General features: G+C 64.1%; 1 protein-coding gene across 1 annotated transcript in view; it reads right to left on the bottom strand.

Moving 5' to 3' along the window:
* Window positions 1-15,989: 15,989 nt before the first annotated feature.
* The window catches only part of CCDC124 (coiled-coil domain containing 124), a 9,240-nt gene continuing 4,853 nt past the window's right edge, over window positions 15,990-20,376 (bottom strand). The window contains exons 3-4 of the mRNA XM_048288333.1: window positions 20,122-20,189; window positions 15,990-17,047 (exon numbers count right to left, since the gene is read on the bottom strand). Coding sequence (XP_048144290.1) covers window positions 16,843-17,047; window positions 20,122-20,189 — 273 coding nt within the window. The 3' untranslated portion in view covers window positions 15,990-16,842. The remainder of the gene's footprint in view (window positions 17,048-20,121; window positions 20,190-20,376) is intronic.

Here is a 20,376-nt window from a genome sequence, read left to right as displayed (position 1 = left end):
TTCCCTCCACGCCTGGCCGGGGGGACACGCGGCGTTAGGGGGTCCTCGAACCCCCCCCTGCACCGGTGACAGGGCAGGGACCCCCCCCAGAGCTGCCACAGCCAGCGAGGGTCCTGCCCTGGCACTGCCACCCAGGGGGGTCACCCTGTCCCCGGTGACCTCCGGGCACGAGGGGGTGCGTCACACGGGAGACCCCACAGCACGAGGGGTCTGTCACATCAGTGACCCCATAGCACCAGGGGTCTGTCACATCAGTGACCCCACAGCACCAGGGGGTCTGTCACATCAGTGACCCCATAACACGAGGGGTCTGTCACATCAGTGACCCCACAGCACCAGGGGTCTGTCACATCAGTGACCCCACAGCACGAGGGGTCTGTCACAGCGATGTCCCCTTTCATGAGGGGCTGCAGCACAAAAACGGCCCCGGTGCACGAGGGGCTGCACCGCATGAAAAACCCCATTGCACGAGCGGCCCTATTGCACCAACAACCCCCTGCTCATGAGGGGCCTCATTGCACCAACGACCCCCTTGAATGAGGGGTCCTATTGCACCAATGACCCCATTGCACAAGGGGCTGCATCACACTAAAAACCCCATTGCTCGAGGGGCCCTATTGCACCAACAATCTCATTGCATGAGGGGCTGCCTCACACACAAAACCCCACTGCACGAGGGGTCCTATTGCACCAAAAACCCCACTGCACGAGGGGCCCTATTGCACCGACAGCCCCACTGCACAAGGGGTTATGTCACACAAAAAACCCCACTGCACGAGGGGTCCTATTGCACCAAAAACTCCGTTGCTCGAGGGGCTGCACCACACGAAAAACCCCATTGCTCGAGGGGCTGCGTCACACTAAAAATCCCAATCACACTCCGGGTCCCATTGCACCAACGACCCCCTTGAACGAGGGGTCCTATTGCACCAAAAACCCCATTCCAGAGGGGCTGCGTCACACTAAAACCCCATTGCACGAGGGGCCCTATTGCACCAAAAACCCCATTGTGCTCTACTGCACCAACCCCGTTCCAGAGGGGCTGCACCGCACGAAAAAACCCCATTGCTCGAGGGGCTGCGTCACACCAAAAACCCCGATCACACTCTGGGTCCCATTGCACCAACGACCCCCTTGCACGAGGGGTCCTATTGCACCAAAAACCCCGTTGCTCGAGGGGCTGCATCACACTAAAACCCCATTGCACGAGGTGCCCCATTGCACCAACCTCCCCACTGCACGAGCGGCTGCGTCACACTAAAAACCCCATTGCATGAGGGGTCCTATTGCACCAAAAACTCCGTTGCACGAGCGGCTGCACCAACCCCATTCCAGAGGGGCTGCACCGCACAAAAAACCCCATTGCTCGAGCGGCTGCGTCACACTAAAACCCCACTGCACGAGGGGTCCTATTGCACCAAAAACCCCATTGTGCTCTACTGCACCAACCCCATTCCAGAGGGGCTGCACCACACGAAAAACCCCATTGCTCGAGGGGCTGCGTCACACCAAAAACCCCGATCACACTCTGGGTCCCATTGCACCAACGACCCCCTTGCACGAGGGGTCCTATTGCACCAAAAACCCCATTCCAGAGGGGCTGCGTCACACTAAAACCCCATTGCACGAGGGGTCCTATTGCACCAAAAACCCCATTGCTCGAGGGGCTGTGTCACACTAAAAACCCCATTGCATGAGGGGTCCTATTGCACCAAAAACTCCGTTGCACGAGTGGCTGCACCACACGAAAAACCCCACTGCTCGAGCGGCTGCGTCACACGAAAAACCCCATTGCACGAGGGGTCCTATTGCACCAACGACCCCCTTGAACAAGGGGTCCTATTGCACCAAAAACCCCATTGCGTGAGGGGTCCTATTGCACCAAAAACCCCACTGCACGAGGGGCTGCGTCACACTAAAACCCCGATCACACTCCGGGCCCCGTTGCACCAACGACCCCCTTGCACGAAGGGCCTTTGTCACACCAGCGTCCCTTTTGCACACGGGGCTCGATCGCACCCACAACCCCACGGCACGAGGGGCTGCACCACACGGAAAACCCCACAGCACGAGGGACCCCACGGCACCCACAACCCCATCCCCGGGCTCCCGCAGCTCCCCCCTCCCCTCCCTCCATCCCTGCAGCAGCTCCCGGGATTTGGGGCCTCCAAAACACCGGGATGGGTTCGGGCAGCGGTGCGGAGCCGCCACCAGCAGCACCCCGCGATGCCCTGGGGGGGCTGCGGCCCCTCGGGACCCCGTTCCCACCCCGCAGAGCCGGGGCTGAGCCGTTCCCGGTTTCCCCCCGGGAGCTCCGGAGCGTGGCCGGGCTCCAGCCCCCAGCTGCTCCCGGTGTGCAGCCGGGGCCTGGCTCCCCTCCAGGGCCGGATCATTTTCTCTCCATTCTGCCAAATTTATCGCAGGAAAATGGGCTCCGATTTCTTTTTAATATTCGGCTGGGGAGGGAAAAAAAAAAAACCGCAGCGGGCAAGGACGGAGGGGAAAATTTCCCCCTCAGGCCATTCCCCTGTGGCTCTGCCAGGGCCCCACAGCCCGGAAAAGTTTTTGTCGCTTCAAATGGGGCTGGGTGAGGCCACCCTGGAGCCCTCCCGGGCTGGGGATAGTAAATATTTCATGAAGCACCGCTCCGGGGTGGTTTCATTCCTCCGCAAAAGGGCCTGATCCAATCCTTCCCCCCCCCCCCCCCCCCCCCGCCGCCCGAGCATCCACAGGGACGGATCCGCCTGGATTCCCCGCATCCCGGGAAGGCCTCCGGGACCCCCTGTCCCCTGTCGCTGTCGCCAAGGGGACGCCCTGGCTGGTGGCTGCATGCCCAGGGTAGGATGCGCGGGTGTCCCCATCGTCCCCAGGGTGGGGACGGGGACATCGCAGCTCCCCCAAACCACGGGCACCGCGTGTCCTTGAGCCACGGGCACGCGTGTCGCTGCTCCGGGATGTGACACGGCAGCAGGACACCCACGGGTGGCAGGGCACGGGAGGGGGGGCGGCTCTGCCAGCCCGCACTGGGGACGTGGGGAGCCGGGGGTGCCACCCGGCTGGGGCAGGACCGGTCCTAAGGGTGACCCCAACCAGGGCAGCACCTCCCACCCTGCCCGGAGCAGGGACACGGCTGAGCCCCCATGGCCGGGCCGCAGCAGCCCGCAGTGCCCGGGGATGGCAGCGGTGACAAGGGGGTGACAACAGGGTGGCAGCGGGGGTGACAATGGGGTGACAACAGGGTGGCAGCGGGGTGACAATGGGGCTCCCCCCGTGGCCCGGAGCAGCGGCGCTGCCTCGGAGCAACTGCAGAGGAGGGAGGGTGCGGCTAAAAATAGCGGCGGGCGGCCGAAAGGCTCCCCGCGGGTGATTTATTTATCACCCGCTCCTAATTCCTGCCCGGGAATCACGGCAGGGTGGGGCAGGAATTTGGGGGAGGTGCCCGCGGGGACAGCGGCCAGGGGAGCGGGGAACCCCCCCCCTTCCCCTCCCCGGTTGTGGGGTTGGGGACGGGGCGCTAAGGGTGCTCAGGGCTGTGGCACCGCGCGGTGACCCCGCCCGGGGTCACGGGGGCTCCTCGCCAGTCGCCACCGCGGCCCGGGGCTCGCCGGGGGCACCAAGTGCGTCAGACCCCTGGTAGCCCCCCCCTTCTCGTCCCCAAAAATCCGCCGCGGTGGCCCCGGTTCCTCCCGCCGCCGCCAAGCCCTGGCCATATGTCCCAGGCTGGAGAGCAGCTGGCGGTGCCAGCAGGAGCCCCCGGCCCCCGCAATCGCCGCTGCCCACCCGCCGGCACGGGGCGGGCCGGGGGTGGCACCGCCGCTGCCCCCCCCAGGGCAGGGCAGGGGGGCTCAGCGGGGTTTGGGGGGGCCCAGGAGCGGCTGAGAGCCCCGGAGGCGGCGGGACGAGGCCACCCGGCTCCCCCGAGAGGCTCAGCCCAGCCCCGCCACGGGGGGATCCCCGGTGGTGCCAACACCCGCGACCCCCCCCGTGTCACCACCCTGGGGGGGTGGGGGGCAGAGGGGCAGCGCCCGGCGCTGGCGGGGATTTCCCCCACGCAGGATCGGGCCCGGTGCCACCCGCGGGGTGTCCGTGTGTCCCCCACGGCGCGGGGGGACGCCCAGGGGCTGGCACACCCGCGGCGACACGCGGGGACACGCGGGGACACCCGAAGCTCCCCGGCCCCGCCGCGACGCCGGGGAATCCCCGGCTGCTGCCGGGGTCTCCCCGAGAAAATCCCTCCCCAGAGCCCCACCGGGACACCCAGGGACCGCCGCTGGATCCGGAGACACCGCGACACCCCCGATGTCCCCAGGGGTGGCAGAGACAGCCGCGATTCCCCCTCCCATCCCCCGCGACACCCCCAACCCAAGGGGGGGGACCCCATCCCTCCGCCTCAGGAGGGGACGCGCAGCCGGGGACACCCTACCTGCGTGGGGGACAAGCGGGTGCGAGGGGCTGGGCTGGGGGGTCGCGGGGGGTGCAGCGAGGGGGGTTCGGGGGGCTCCCCACGTCCCCCCTTCGCCGCCACCGCGCCGGCGTCCCCAGACAAAGCCGCCGCGCCGGGTTCTCCCTGCGCCTCCCCCACGCGCTCGGCTCAGCCGAAAGGACAAAGCCGCTCCGCCTGGCTGCCCCCCGCCGGGCCACCGCGGACCCCCCGCCCGTGGCCACCCGGGGGGGACACGGCGGTCGCCGCTGTCCCTGGCACCGCCACAAAGCCCCTCAGCAACGGGGGGGTGGGGGTCCCCCAAAGCTCGCACCGCCCTTGTAGAGCCCCGTGTCCCCACTGCAGGGCGGGGGTCCCCAGCGCTGAGGAGGGGTCCCCGCGGTGCCCACCCAGCGCAGGGTCCCCAGGGGTGCGCCAAGGTCACCGGGAAGGTCGTGAGGGGCTGCAAGGCCCCCACGTCCCCACGGTCCCCGCCTCGACGGCTTCGCCCCGCGCGTCGAGGCCACGAGGGCCACACGGAGCCGGAACCCGCCCAGAGCCCGCGGTGACCACCCCGGCCTTGGCACTGGCCCCGGGGCCCGCCAGCACCGGTGTCCCAGCCGGGGCTGTTTGTGGCACGGGGTTCCCCTGGTTTTGGTGGGCGCTGAGCCGGGTGTCACCCCCCGCTGTGCCATCGCTGTCACCCCGCTGTGGCACCGGGGCCACCCCAGCAGCTGGTGGCCAAAACCGGGGAGCCCCGAGCACCACCGACCCCTCAACCGCGCTCACACCTTTGGTGACAGCCGCCACACCGTCCCCAAGGACGGGAACCCCCAAATGCCCGGACTCCACCAGCCCCGAGCAGCCGAACCCCGCAGACAGGACATCCCCGCTGTCCTCACGCCACAAACCCCGCAGGGAGGGCGTCCCTGCTGTCCCCACACCCTCAGGGAGGGTGTCCCCGCCGTCCCCACACCCTCAGGGAGGGAGTCCCCGCTGTCCTCACACCCTCAGGGAGGGTGTCCCCGCCGTCCCCACACCCGTCACCCCCCAGGCGCCATCCCCGCCGTCCCCACCGCCGCAGGGAGGGATTCCCCGCCGTCCCCACACCGGGCAACGCCAAGCGCGGGGTCCCCCCCGCCGCTGCCACCCCCGGGATGTCCCCCCCCGGCCGCTGCCACCCTCTCGCCCGCTCACTTGCCACGGCCCCGTGCTACGGGGAGCGTCGGGACGCGCCGGGGGGCCCGGGGGGCGGCGGGGACATGTGCCGGGGGCCGCGGGGGCGGCGGGCGCTGCTGGCTCTCGGCGCGGCGGCGGCGGAGCGACACTGGCGACAGCAGCGTGCGGGAGCCGCGGCACGGGGAGGGGGGGCCGGGGGCTTCCCCGCCCCACGCCCCCGCGTTCCCCCCCGGCAGGGCAGTGACCTTGAGACCGCGGCGCTGGCGGTGGGTGGCAGCCGGGGATATTTTTAGCCGGGCACAGTCACTCCCAGCGCGTCCTCATTGTCACCGCCGGGGGCTCCTCCCGCGCCCCCCGTGCCCCAATGCAGCCCACCCCCCCACCCCCCCGCCGCCGCACCGGGGCCCGGAGCAGGCCCCGGGCACCGCGGACCCTCAGAACCCCGGGGAACCCTCGGGGAAGCCCCCCCATGGTGCCCCCTCCCCTTCGCAAACCCCCTCGGGCACCCCCCCACCCCCCCACCCCACCTGTGCCGGGGGCTTCCCGCGAGCGGGGGGGATCCTCCCGAGCCGGGGGATTCCCAGGAATGCGGGGATTCCCGGGAGCCACGGGGTTCCCCAGCACCAGCAGCCCCCCCCGGAGCTGAGGGGGGTCCCCACCCTCACAGACCCCCCCAAATTCACCCACCTGCCGCCAGCCCCCGGCCTCCGCTGCCCTCGGGCGCTGCCGCCGCTGACCATGGCCCGGCGGCGGCGACACGTGCGGCGCCGAGCCCGGGATCCCGGCAGGTTCCGGTGGCACAACCGGGGGCCGGGGGCGAGCCTGGACAGCGGCCCCGCGGTGCCGCCGAGCCCCTCACGGCCGCCCCGTGCCTCGGTTTCCCCAGCGCGCAGGCGGCGGCCGCGGGGGCTGCGGGCGGCGATGCGGCGCCGTTGCGATGCCGCTCCACACGCGCAGCCGCGAGCACCCGCCCCGCCGCCTTCCCGGGGCTTCCCGGGGCTTCCCGGGGCCTCCCGGTGCTCCCCAGAGCCTTCCGGGACCTCCCGGTGATTCCCGGGGCTTCCCGGGGCCTCCCGGCAGCCGCTGCGGATAAATTCAGCCACCCCCCCCCCCCCCTTCCCCGCTGCGGGGTCCCTCCCCACGAGCGTCGCCGCAGCCGCGGGGCCGGGGGCGATCTCCCCCCACCCTCGCCGTAGGGACCCCCCCCCCGGTGACACCGGGGTGGCCCCGGGAGTGGCCTTGGACCCCCCCCCGAACCCCCGAAAGCCCTCGGTGTCACCTCCCCGGGGGTGCTGGCGGTGGGGAGGGGGCGCGGGGTGACCCCCGGGTTTGGCGAGTGCCGCACACGCGCGGGGGGGGCTGGGGGGTGCGGGGCACACGCGTGTGCAAGGACGGGGGGGGGAGTGTGAACAGTGGGGTTGGGGTGGATTTAGGGGGGAGCGGGGATGGAGTTGGCGGGGAACAAAGCACGGGGGGGGCGAGGTGGGGTGTGAGAGGGGCGTGAACGGGGGGGGTGAGTTTGGGGTGTGAGTTTGGGGTGTGAGTTTGGGGTGTGAACAGGGGGGGTGAGTTTGGGGTGTGAATTGGGGCGTGCAAGGGGTGTGAACGGGGGGGTGAATTTGGGGTGTGCAAGGTGCGGTGTGCACGGGGGGGGGGGATTGGGGGGTGAATTTGGGGTGTGCCAGGGGGTGTGAACAGAGGCTGTGAATTTGGGGGCTGAATTTGGGGTGTGCAAGGTGTGGTGTGCACGGGGGGTGTGAATTTGGGGGCTGAATTTGGGGTGTGCAAGGTTGGTTGTGCACAGGGGGTGTGGATTGGGGTGTGAATTTGGGGGGCGAATTTGGGGTGTGCAAGGTGCGGTGTGCACGGGGGGGTGGATTTGGGGTGTGAATTTGGGTGTGAATTTTGGGGTGTGCAAGGTTGGTTGTGCACAGGGGGTGTGGATTGGGGTGTGAATTTGGGGTGTGAATTTGGGGTGTGCAAGGTGTGGTGTGCACGGGGGGGTGGATTTGGGTGTGAATTTGGGGGGTGAATTTGGGGTGTGCAAGGTGCGGTGTGCACGGGGGGTGGATTTGGGTGTGAATTTGGGGGGTGAATTTGGGGTGTGCATTTGGGGTGTGCAAGGTGCGGTGTGCACGGGGGGTGTGGATTGGGGTGTGAATTTGGGGGGTGAATTTGGGGTGTGCAAGGTGCGGTGTGCACGGGGGGTGGATTTGGGTGTGAATTTGGGGTGTGCCAGGGGTGTCAACAGAGGCTGTGAATTTGGGGTGTGCAAGGCGTGGTGTGCACGGGGGGTGTGAATTTGGGGGCTGAATTTGGGGTGTGCAAGGTTGGTTGTGCACAGGGGGTGTGGATTGGGGTGTGAATTTGGGGTGTGAATTTGGGGTGTGCAAGGTGCGGTGTGCACGGGGGGGTGGATTTGGGTGTGAATTTGGGGTGTGCCAGGGGTGTGAACAGAGGCCGTGAATTTGGGGGGTGAATTTGGGGTGTGCAAGGTGCGGTGTGAACAGGGGGGTGTGGATCGGGGTGTGAATTTGGGGTGTGCCAGGGGTGTGAGTTTGGGTGTGAATTTGGGGTGTGCAAGGTGCGGTGTGCACGGGGGAGTGTGGATCGGGGTGTGAATTTGGGGTGTACACGGGGGGTGTGAATTTGGGTGTGAATTTGGGGTGTGCAAGGTGTGGTGTGCACGGGGGTGTGGATTGGGGTGTGAGTTTGGGTGTGAATTTGGGGTGTGCAAGGTGCGGTGTGCACGGGGGGAGTGTGGATCGGGGTGTGAATTTGGGGTGTGAATTTGGGGGGTGAATTTGGGGTGTGCAAGGTGCGGTGTGCACGGGGGGGTGGATTTGGGTGTGAATTTGGGGTGTGCCAGGGGTGTCAACAGAGGCTGTGAATTTGGGGTGTGCAAGGCGTGGTGTGCACGGGGGGTGTGAATTTGGGGTGTGAATTTGGGGTGTGCAAGGTGCGGTGTGCACGGGGGGTGTGGATCGGGGTGTGAATTTGGGGGCTGAATTTGTGGTGTGCAAGGCTGGTTGTGCACAGGGGGTGTGGATCGGGGTGTGAATTTGGGGTGTGCCAGGGGTGTCAACAGAGGCTGTGAATTTGGGGTGTGCAAGGCGTGGTGTGCACGGGGGGTGTGGATTGGGGGGGTGAATTTGGGGCGTGCCAGGGGGTGTGCCAGGGGTGTGAACAGAGGCTGTGTATTTGGGGTGTGCAAGGTGCGGTGTGCACAGGGGGGTGGATTTGGGTGTGAATTTGGGGTGTGCCAGGGGTGTGCCAGGGGTGTGAACAGAGGCTGTGTATTTGGGGTGTGCAAGGTGCGGTGTGCACGGGGGGGTGGATTGGGGGGTGAATTTGGGGCGTGCCAGGGGTGTGCCAGGGGTGTGAACAGAGGCTGTGTATTTGGGGTGTGCAAGGTGCGGTGTGCACAGGGGGGTGGATTTGGGTGTGAATTTGGGGTGTGCCAGGGGTGTGAACAGAGGCCGTGAATTTGGGGGGTGAATTTGGGGTGTGCAAGGTGCGGTGTGAACAGGGGGGTGTGGATCGGGGGTGTGAATTTGGGGTGTGCCAGGGGTGTGAGTTTGGGTGTGAATTTGGGGTGTGCAAGGTGCGGTGTGCACGGGGGAGTGTGGATCGGGGTGTGAATTTGGGGTGTACACGGGGGGGTGTGAATTTGGGTGTGAATTTGGGGTGTGCAAGGCGTGGTGTGCACGGGGGGTGTGGATTGGGGTGTGAGTTTGGGTGTGAATTTGGGGTGTGCAAGGTGCGGTGTGCACGGGGGAGTGTGGATCGGGGTGTGAATTTGGGGTGTGCACGGGGGGTGTGCACGGGGGGTGTGCATGGGGGGTGTGAGTTTGGGTGTGAATTGGGGTGTCCAAGGTGTGGTGTACACGGGGGGTGTGAATTGGGGGTGTGCAAGGGGGGTGCACGGGGGGTGTGAGTTTGGGTGTGAATTTGGGGTGTGCACGGGGGGTGTGCAAGGATTTTCGCGAGGGGGGTGCGAGGAGGGGTGTGAGCAGGGGATGGCGCAGGGCGGGGTGTGCAAGGCCGGGTGTGCGCAGGGCTGTGCAAGGGGCGCTGTGCGGGGCGGGTGGCACACGCGTGTGTCTGCGTGTGCCTGTCCCCCTGTCCGTGTGTCCCTGTCCGTGTGTCCCTGTCCCCCTGTCCGTGTCCCCCTGTCCCTGTCCCCCTGTCCGTGTGTCCGTCTGTCCCTGTCCGTGTGTCCCTGTCCATGTGTCCGTGTCCCCCTGTCCGTGTGTCCATGTCCGTGTGTCCCTGTCCGTGTGTCCCTGTCCGTGTGTCCATGTCCGTGTGTCCCTGTCCGTGTGTCCCTGTCCGTGTGTCCGTGTCCGTGTCCCTGTCCCTGTCCGTGTCCCCCTGTCCGTGTGTCCGTGTCCGTCTGTCCCTGTCCGTGTGTCCCTGTCCGTGTGTCCGTGTCCGTGTCCCTGTCCCTGTCCGTGTGTCCCTGTCCGTGTGTCCGTGTCCGTGTCCCTGTCCCTGTCCGTGTCCCTGTCCCTGTCCGTGTCCCCCTGTCCGTGCGTCCCTCTCCGTGTGTCCGTGTGTCCGTGTGTCCCTGTCCCCCTGTCCGTGTGTCCGTCTGTCCCTGTCCGTGTGTCCGTGTGTCCCTGTCCGTCTGTCCCTGTCCGTGTGTCCGTGTGTCCCTATCCATGTCCCTCTCCCCCTCTCCGTGTGTCCCTGTCCGTGTGTCCCTGTCCGTGTGTCCCTGTCCCTGTCCGTGTATCCGTGTCCCCCTGTCCGTGTGTCCGTCTGTCCCTGTCCGTGTCCCCCTGTCCGTCTGTCCCTGTCCGTGTCCCCCTGTCCGTGTGTCCCTGTCCGTGTATCCGTGTCCCCCTGTCCGTGTGTCCGTCTGTCCGTGTCCCCCTGTCCGTCTGTCCGTGTGTCCCGTTCCCGTTCCATCCCCCCAATCCCCTCCCCGGTGCCGCGGGGGGGTCGCAGGCGGTGCCCGGAGGGGGGGCGGGGGATGGTGAGGGGGGGGTGGGGGCGGGGCAGGGCCGGGAGCGCGGCAGAGGGGGGGCACCGGCGGGGGGGGGCGGGACCGGGACCGGGGGGGGTGAGGGGGGGCCGGGATTCCCGGTGCGGGGGGTGGGGGATGGGGAATTCCCGGTGCGGGGGGGTGGGGGATGGGGAATTCCCGGTGAGGGGGGGGGGGGGAATTCCCGGTGGGGGGGGAGGAGGAGGGGGAGGGAAAAGACGGTGGAGGGGGGGGGGGGGAGGATTCCCAGGGCGGGGGCGGCGGGGGATGCCCGGTTTGGGGGCGATGCCCGGTTTGGGGTTGCCCGGTGAGAACAGGGGGGAGATGCCCGATATGGGGGGGGGATGCCCGGTTTGGGGGCGGGGGATTCCCGGTTTCGGGGGCGATGCCCGGTTTGGGGGGGGATGCCCGGTTTGGGGGCGATGCCCGGTTTGGGGGGCGATGCCCCGGTTTGGGGGGGAATTCCCGGTTTGGGGGCGATGCCCGGTTTGGGGGGCGATGCCCGGTTTGGGGGGGAATTCCCAGTTTGGGGGCGATGCCCGGTTTGGGGGGGGAATTCCCGGTTTGGGGAGGGATGCCCGGTTTGGGGGGGGATGCCCGGTTTGTGGGGCGATGCCCGGTTTGGGGAGGGATGCCCGGTTTGGGGGGGAATTCCCGGTTTGGGGGGAATTCCCGGTTTGGGGAGGGATGCCCGGTTTGGGGGCGATGCCCGGTTTGGGGGCGATGCCCGGTTTGGGGGGCGATGCCCGGTTTGGGGAGGGATGCCCGGTTTTGGGGGGCGATGCCCGGTTTGGGGGGCGATGCCCGGTTTGGGGAGGGATGCCCGGTTTGGGGGGGCGATGCCCGGTTTGGGGGGAATTCCCAGTTTGGGGGCGATGCCCGGTTTGGGGGGGGATGCCCGGTTTGGGGGGGGATGCCCGGTTTGGGGGCGATGCCCGGTTTGGGGGGGAATTCCCGGTTTGGGGGGCGATGCCCGGTTTGGGGGGCGATGCCCGGTTTGGGGAGGGATGCCCGGTTTGGGGGGGAATTCCCGGTTTGGGGGGCGATGCCCGGTTTGGGGGGAATTCCCAGTTTGGGGGCGATGCCCGGTTTGGGGGGCGATGCCCGGTTTGGGGGCGATGCCCGGTTTGGGGGGGAATTCCCGGTTTGGGGGGCGATGCCCGGTTTGGGGAGGGATGCCCGGTTTGGGGGGGGATTCCCGGTTTGGGGGGGAATTCCCGGTTTGGGGAGGGATGCCCGGTTTGGGGGGGCGATGCCCGGTTTGGGGGGAATTCCCAGTTTGGGGGCGATGCCCGGTTTGGGGGGCGATGCCCGGTTTGGGGGCGATGCCCGGTTTGGGGAGGGATGCCCGGTTTGGGGGGCGATGCCCGGTTTGGGGGGAATTCCCAGTTTGGGGGCGATGCCCGGTTTGGGGGGGGATGCCCGGTTTGGGGGGGAATTCCCGGTTTGGGGGGGAATTCCCGGTTTGGGGGCAATGCCCGGTTTGGGGGGCGATGCCCGGTTTGGGGAGGGATGCCCGGTTTGGGGGGGGATGCCCGGTTTGGGGGGGAATTCCCGGTTTGGGGGGGAATTCCCGGTGCCAGCCCCACACTGCTGCACGGGCGGATCCCGGGGCCACGTGACCACCGCCCCCGCGTGTCCCCCCCCTTCAGCCGGTTGCCATGGCAATGCCCCCTCCGTTGCCATGGCAATGCCCCCCCCGTTGCCATGGCAATGTCCCATCCCTCCCCCCCCCAAAAAAGATGGGAAAAGGGGGGAGGGGCGGGGAATCCGGGGGGTTCCCCCAAATCCCACGGGAATTTAATCCCGATGCCCCCCCTGGCACGGAGGGGTTCCCCCAAATCCCACGGGAATTTAACCCCGATGCCCCCCCTGGCACGGAGGGGTTCCCCCAAATCCCACGGGAATTTAATCCTGATCCCCCCTGGCACGGAGGGGGTTCCCCCAAATCCCACGGGAATTTAATCCTGATGCCCCCTGGCACGGAGGGGGTTCCCCCAAATCCCACAGGAATTTAACCCCGATGCCCCCTGGCACGGAGGGGTTCCCCCAAATCCCACAGGAATTTAACCCCGATGCCCCCTGGCACGGAGGGGTTCCCCCAAATCCCACGGGAATTTAATCCCGATGCCCCCCCTGGCATGGAGGGGTTCCCCCAAATCCCACGGGAATTTAACCCCGATGCCCCCCCCTGGCATGGAGGGGTTCCCCCAAATCCCACGGGAATTTAACCCCGATGCCCCCCCTGGCACGGAGGGGTTCCCCCAAATCCCACGGGAATTTAACCCCGATGCCCCCTGGCACGGAGGGGTTCCCCCAAATCCCACGGGAATTTAATCCTGATCCCCCCCTGGCACGGAGGGGTTCCCCCAAATCCCACGGGAATTTAATCCTGATGCCCCCTGGCACGGAGGGGTTCCCCCAAATCCCACAGGAATTTAACCCCGATGCCCCCTGGCACGGAGGGGTTCCCCCAAATCCCACGGGAATTTAATCCCGATGCCCCCTGGCACGGAGGGGTTCCCCCAAATCCCACGGGAATTTAACCCCGATGCCCCCTGGCACGGAGGGGTTCCCCCAAATCCCACGGGAATTTAATCCCGATGCCCCCTGGCACGGAGGGGTTCCCCCAAATCCCACGGGAATTTAATCCCGATGCCCCCTGGCACGGAGGGGTTCCCCCAAATCCCACGGGAATTTAACCCCGATGCCCCCTGGCACGGAGGGGTTCCCCCAAATCCCACGGGAATTTAACCCCGATGCCCCCTGGCACGGAGGGGTTCCCCCAAATCCCACGGGAATTTAACCCCGATGCCCCCCCTGGCACGGAGGGGTTCCCCCAAATCCCACGGGAATTTAACCCCGATGCCCCCCCTGGCACGGAGGGGTTCCCCCAAATCCCACGGGAATTTAATCCCGATGCCCCCTGGCACGGAGGGGTTCCCCCAAATCCCCCCTTTCCTCAAAGCAGGGGGACCCCATTCATCTTTTAGGGTCCCCCAAATCCCCCCCCGGCTCCCCTGAGGCTGAATTGGGGGGGGGGTCCTGAGAGCCACAGCCCCATCCCCCCCCAGCGAGGGGGATACCGGGAATGGGATGGGGAGGGGATGGGAATGGGATGGGATTTATGGGATGGGGATGGGAATGGGGAAGGGAATGGGATGGGATGGGATGGGATGGGATGGGATGGGATGGGATGGGATGGGATGGGGATGGAATGGGGATGGAATTTATGGGATGGGGATGGGGATGGGATGGGGATGGGGATGGGAATGGGATGGGGATGGGATGGGGATGGGAATGGGGAAGGGAATGGGATGGGATGGGATGGGATGGGATGGGATGGGGATGGGATGGGATGGGATGGGGATGGAATGGGGATGGAATTTATGGGATGGGGATGGGATGGGGATGGGGATGGGAATGGGATGGGGATGGGATTTATGGGATGGGGAGGGGAATGGGAATGGAGATGAAGGGGATGGGGATGGGCTGGGAATGGGGAGGGGAATGGGAACGGGAACGGGAACGGGATGGGATGGGATGGGAATGAAGGAGAATGGGACGGGATGGGATGGATGGGATGGGATGATGGATGGGATGGGATGGGATGGGAATGGGAATGGGGACAGGGATGGGAATGAAGGAGAATGGGATGGGATGGGATGGGATGGGAATGGGGATGAAGGGGAATGGGCTGGGAATGGGGATGGGGATGGGGATGAAGGGGAATGGGAACAAGAACAGGAACGGGATGGGATGGGAATGGGATGGGAATGGGGAGGGGAATGAAGGGGAATGGGAACGAGGATGGGAATGGGATGGGAACGGGGATGAAGGGGAATGGGATGGGATGGGAAGGGGGATGGGAACAGGGATGAAGGGGAGGGGGCTGGGAATGGGATGGGAATGGGGATGGGAAAGGGGATGGGAAAGGGGAAAGGGGAAAGGGATGGGAATGAATGGGAGGGGAATGGGAATGGGGACAGGGATGGGAATGAAGGGGAATGGGATGGGAATGGAATGGAATGGGATGGATGGGAATGGAATGGGATGGGATGGGAATGGGAATGGGGAAGGGAATGAAGGGGAATGGGAACGGGGATGGGAATGGGATGGGAACGGGGATGAAGGGGAATGGGATGGGATGGGAACGGGGATGGGAACAGGGATGAAGGGGAGGGGGCTGGGAATGGGATGGGAATGGGGATGGGAATGGGGAAAGGGGAAAGGGGATGGGAATGAATGGGAGGAGAATGGGAATGGGGACAGAGATGGGAATGAAGGGGAATGGGATGGGAATGGAATGGGATGGGATGGGAATGGGGATGGGAAAGGGGATGGGAATGGGGAAAGGGGGAAAGGGGATGGAAAAGGGGAAAGGGGAAAGGGGATGGGAATGAATGGGAGGGGAATGGGAATGGGGACAGGGATGGGAATGAAGGGGAATGGGATGGGAATGGAATGGAATGGGATGGGATGGGAATGGGAATGGGATGGGATGGGAATGGGAATGAAGGGGAACGGGAACAGGAACAGGATGGGATGGGAATGAAGGGGAATGGGATGGGAACAGGGATGAAGGGGAGGGGGCTGGGAATGGGATGGGAATGGGAATGGGATGGGATGGGAACGGGGATGAAGGGGAATGGGATGGGAATGGGGAGAGAACAGGAATGGGATGGGAATGGGAATGGGGAGGGGAATGGGGAGGGGAATGGGGAGGGGAATGAAGGGGAATGGGATGGGAACGGGGATGAGGAGGGAATGGGATGGGAATGGGGATGGGAATGGGAAAGGGGACGGGAATGAAGGGGGATGGGATGGGAACGGGGATGAGGAGGAATGGGATGGGAATGGGGATGGGAATGGGGATGGGAATGGGGATGGGAATGGGATGGGAATGAAGGGGAGGGGGCTGGGAATGGGGATGGGAATGGGATGGGAATGAAGGGGAGGGGGCTGGGGGGGGCTCTGCCGCACAAAGAGCCCCGGGGGGGGGGTGGGGGGTGGGGGAGGACAGGGAGGAGACCCCCCCAGGGATGTGGGAAGGAGGAGGGAATTCCCGGGATGGGGATGGGAGGGGGGACACCCCCCCCCCACCCCTCCTGTGGGTTCCTCATTCCAGGAGCAGCGGGAATGGGGAATTCTCCCTCCTCAGGAACAACCCAGGGGGTCCCAAAGGGACAGAAACCACCCCCCCCCCCCCCCCCCCCCAAATCCACGTAGGAATCCCAGCCCCAATTCCAGCGGGATTTTCCACATTTTCAGGGATAAAAGTGAGCAAAGCAGGGCAAGAATCCCCCTGGAAACCCTTCCCAAATGATTCCTTCCCGGATTTATGAGGATTTGGGGATGGCTTTTTGTTTTTAATTGGATTCAAACACACCAAACTCTCACAGAAAAAAAAGGGGGGGAAGGGGGGGGTGATTCCTCCCTGGCTGGATTTGGGAATTCTGGGATGGGGAACCATGGACCAGCCCGAGGGGAGGGGAGGGGCAGCCCCAAAAACAGGGAGTGGGATTGGATAAATCCCACAGGGATTTGGAGGTGGGAATTTTGGGAAGCCCAGTGGCACCCCCAGAACGATTCCCTGGGAAGGAATTTCATTCCCAAAGGATGGGGAAAAGAGAGGGGAAAGGCCAGGATTGGCATTCCCGAGGATTCTGGCATTCCCAAGGATTCTGGCATTCCCAAGGATTCCGGCATTCCCAAGGGAGCCCAGGGATCTCACCCAGCATTCCCACGGGAACGCAGCTCAGGGAGCGTCACCTCCCCTTCCCAAGGCTCCCACCCCGAGCCTGGGATCACGGAAAGGGAAAAAAGGGAATGGGAAAAGCAGGAATTTCCCTCCTCCAGGTGGATTTGGGGCTCCAGCATTCCAGGGAACACTGGGAATATCACCTGGAGCTGCCTGGCACCGCTGTGCCCCCCTCAGGAAAAGCGGGAATCCGGCTGGGCCGTGCCTTTTCCCACTCCTTCCGGAGGGATTTTCCCTCTTCCCGACGTCTTTGGGAAGGCTGGAACAGCGATCCCGGTCTGGAATCTCTTCAAGGCCACCCCAAAAGCGACACTCTGGGAGAATTCCAAGCAGGGAATACCAGGGAACACCGGGAATTTCAGGAAGGAGAAGGCGCCGTCAGTCCGAGCCCCGCGGTGACGTCGACATCCGAAATCCACGGAGAGAAACAAAAGCCCGGCAGAGTTCTGGGCATTTCCCGGGAGAATCCCAAGGGGAAGAGCAGCTCCAGTCCTATTTGTGGCTGTTGTAAGGTTTGTGCCGCTGGTTCATGGGGTTTTCCGGGGATTTCATCCACTCCTTCTTGAGGAGCTGCCGCAGCTGCGACAGCCGCATGTTGGGGTTCTCCTGCTTCAGCCGCGGCAGCTGCAGCTCCTCGAAGGCGGCGAAGGCGGCGCGGAGCCGGCGCTCCGGGTGCCGCTCCGAGGGCTGCGACACGCTGCGGGGAGAGACAGGGGAGTGAGGGGCTGGGAGAGGGGCTGATCCCAAAGGGAATGGGCTGATCCCAAAGGGAATGGGCTGATCCCAAAGGGAATGAGCTGATCCCAAAGGGAAGCGGAGCCGGCGCTCCGGGTGCCGCTCCGAGGGCTGCGACACGCTGCGGGGAGAGACAGGGGAGTGAGGGGCTGATCCCAAAGGGAATGGCCCCAATCCCAAAGGGAATGGCCCCAATCCCAAAGGGAATGGGCCTGATCCCAAAGGGAATGGGCTGATCCCAAAGGGAATGAGCTGATCCCAAAGGGAAGCGGAGCCGGCGCTCCGGGTGCCGCTCCGAGGGCTGCGACACGCTGCGGGGAGAGACAGGGGAGTGAGGGGCTGATCCAAAGGGAATGGGCTGATCCCAAAGGGAATGGGCTGATCCCAAAGGGAATGGCACCAGGGATGGGCTGATCCCAGAGGGAATGGGCTGATCCCAAAGGGAATGGGCTGATCCCAAAGGGAAGCGGAGCCGGCGCTCCGGGTGCCGCTCCGAGGGCTGCGACACGCTGCGGGGAGAGACAGGGGAGTGAGAGGCTGATCCCAAAGGGAATGGGCTGATCCCAAAGGGAATGGGCTGATCCCAAAGGGAATGGCCCCAATCCCAAAGGGAATGGGCTGATCCCAAAGGGAATGGCACCAGGGATACAGGGATAGCCTGATCCCAAAGGGAATGGGCTGATCCCAAAGGGAATTGGCTGATCCCAAAGGGAATGGGCTGATCCCAAAGGGAATGGCCCCAATCCCAAAGGGAATGACCCCAATCGCAAAGGGAATGGCACCAGGAATGGGCTGATCCCAAAGGGAATGGGAGAGGGGATGGGCTGATCCCAGAGGGAATGGGCTGATCCCAAAGGGAATGGGAGAGGGGATGGGCTGATCCCCGAGGGAATGGCCCCAATCCCAAAGGGAATGGGCTGATCCCAAAGGAATGGCCCCAATCCCAAAGGAATGGCCCCAGGGATAGCAGTGATACCCCAATCCCAAAGGATTTCAGGGACACCCCAATCCCAAAGGAATCAGTCCCAGGAACAGCCCCAATCCCACAGGAATCAGCCCAGAGCTCCTCCCCACCGCTCTCCAACCCCTCCTCCCGAAATCCCGGGCGGGGAATTCCCTGGGAAAAGCTGGAATTCCCTGGGAAACGCCAGAAGGAATTCCCTGGGAATGCTGGAATTCCCTGGGAAAGCCGGGATTCCCTGGGAAACGCTGGAATTCCCTGGGAAACACCGGAATTCTCTGGAAAATGCTGGAATTCCCTGGGAATTCCCTGGGAAAAGCCGGAATTCCCTGGAAAATGCTGGAATTCCCTGGGAAATGCTGGAATTCCCTGGAAACGCCAGAATTCCTGGGAAATGCCAGAAGGAATTCCCTGGAAACGCCGGAATTCCCTGGGAATCCCCTGGGAATCCCTGGAATTCCCTGGAAAATGCCAGAATTCCCTGGGAAAAGCTGGAATTCCCTGGGAGTGCCGGAAGGAATTCCCTGGAGATCCTGGAATTCCCTGGGAAACGCTGGAATTCCCGGGAAAAGCCAAAATTCCCTGGGAATTCCCTGGAAAACGCTGGAATTCCCTGGGAACACCGGAATTCCCTGGGAAACGCTGGAATTCCCTGGGAAAAGCCGGAATTCCCTGGGAATTCTCTGGGAAATGCTGGAATTCCCTGGGAATTCCCTGGGAAAAGCCAGAATTCCCTGGAAACGCCAGAATTCTCTGGAAAACGCCGGAATTCTCTGGGAATTCCCTGGAAAATGCCGTAATTCCCTGGGAAATGCTGGAATTCCCTGGGAAAGGCCGGAATTCCCTGGAAACACCAGAATTCTCTGGGAATTCCCTGGAAAACGCCAGAATTCCCAGGAAAAGGCCGGAATCCCCTAGGAAAATGCTGGAAGGAATTCCCTGGAAATCCCCCTGGAATTCCCTGGGAAGTGCCGGAATTCCCTGGGAATTCCCTGGAAATGTCAGAATTCCCTGGGAAAGGCTGGAATTCCCTGGAAACACCAGAATTCTCTGGGAATTCCCTGGGAAAGGCCGGAATTCCCAGGAAAAGGCCGGAATTCCCTGGGAAAGGCCAGAATTCCCTGGGAATTCCCAGGAAAAGGCCAGAATTCCCTGGGAAAGGCCAGAATTCCCAGGGAAATGCCGGAATTCCCAGGAAGAGGCCGGAATTCCCTGGGAACTGCCAGGAAAAGGCTGGAATTCCCAGGAAAAGGCTGGAATTCCCTGGGAAATGCCAGAATTCCCAGGAAATTCCCAGGAAAAGGCCGGAATTCTCTGGGAATTCCCAGGAAAAGGCCGGAATTCCCAGGAAATTCCCAGGAAAGGGCCGGAATTCCCAGGGAAAGGCCGGAATTCCCTGGGAACTGCCAGGAAAAGGCTGGAATTCCCAGGAAAAGGCCGGAATTCCCAGGAAAACACCAGAATTCCCAGGAAAAGGCCGGAATTCCCAGGAAAAGGCCGGAATTCCCTGGGAATTCCCAAGAAAAGGCCGGAATTCTCTGGGGAAAGGCCGGAATTCCCAGGAAAAGGCCGGAATTCCCTGGGAATTCCCAAGAAGAGGCTGGAATTCCCTGGGAAACGCTGGAATTCCCAGGGAAAGGCCGGAATTCCCTGGGAAACACCAGAATTCCCAGGAAAACACCAGAATTCCCAGGAAAAGGCCGGAATTCCCTGGGAATTCCCTGGGAAAGGCCAGAATTCCCTGGGAACTGCCAGGAAAAGGCCGGAAATCCCAGGAAAAGGCCGGAATTCCCTGGGAAACGCCGGAATTCCCAGGAAAATCCCAGAATTGCCAGGAAAAGGCCGGAATTTCCTGGGAACTGCCAGGAAAAGGCCGGAATTCCCAGGAAAATACCGGAATTCCCAGGAAAAGGCCGGAATTCCCAGGAAAAAGCCGGAATTCTCTGGAAACACCAGAATTCCCAGGGAATTCCCTGGGAAAGGCCGGAATTCCCAGGAAAAGGCTGGAATTCTCTGGGAATTCCCAGGAAAACCCCGGAATTCCCGGAAGCCCCCGATCCCCGAGCCGGGCTCACCTGAGGGCGGCGATGGCCTCCTCGATGCTCCGCGCCTCCACGGCGCCCCAGGAAAAGGCCGGAATTCCCTGGGAATTCCCAGGGAAAGGCCGGAATTCCCTGGGAAACACCAGAATTCCCTGGGAAATGCCGGAATTCCCAGGGAAAGGCTGGAATTCCCTGGGAACTGCCAGGAAAAGGCTGGAATTCCCAGGAAAAGGCCGGAATTCCCAGGAAAAGGCCAGAATTCCCTGGGAATTCCCAAGAAAAGGCCGG

This window comes from Corvus hawaiiensis, chromosome 28, assembly GCF_020740725.1.
Source record: "Corvus hawaiiensis isolate bCorHaw1 chromosome 28, bCorHaw1.pri.cur, whole genome shotgun sequence".
NCBI classification, from domain to species: domain Eukaryota; kingdom Metazoa; phylum Chordata; class Aves; order Passeriformes; family Corvidae; genus Corvus; species Corvus hawaiiensis.
This window is presented reverse-complemented; position numbering and strand designations above follow the sequence as displayed.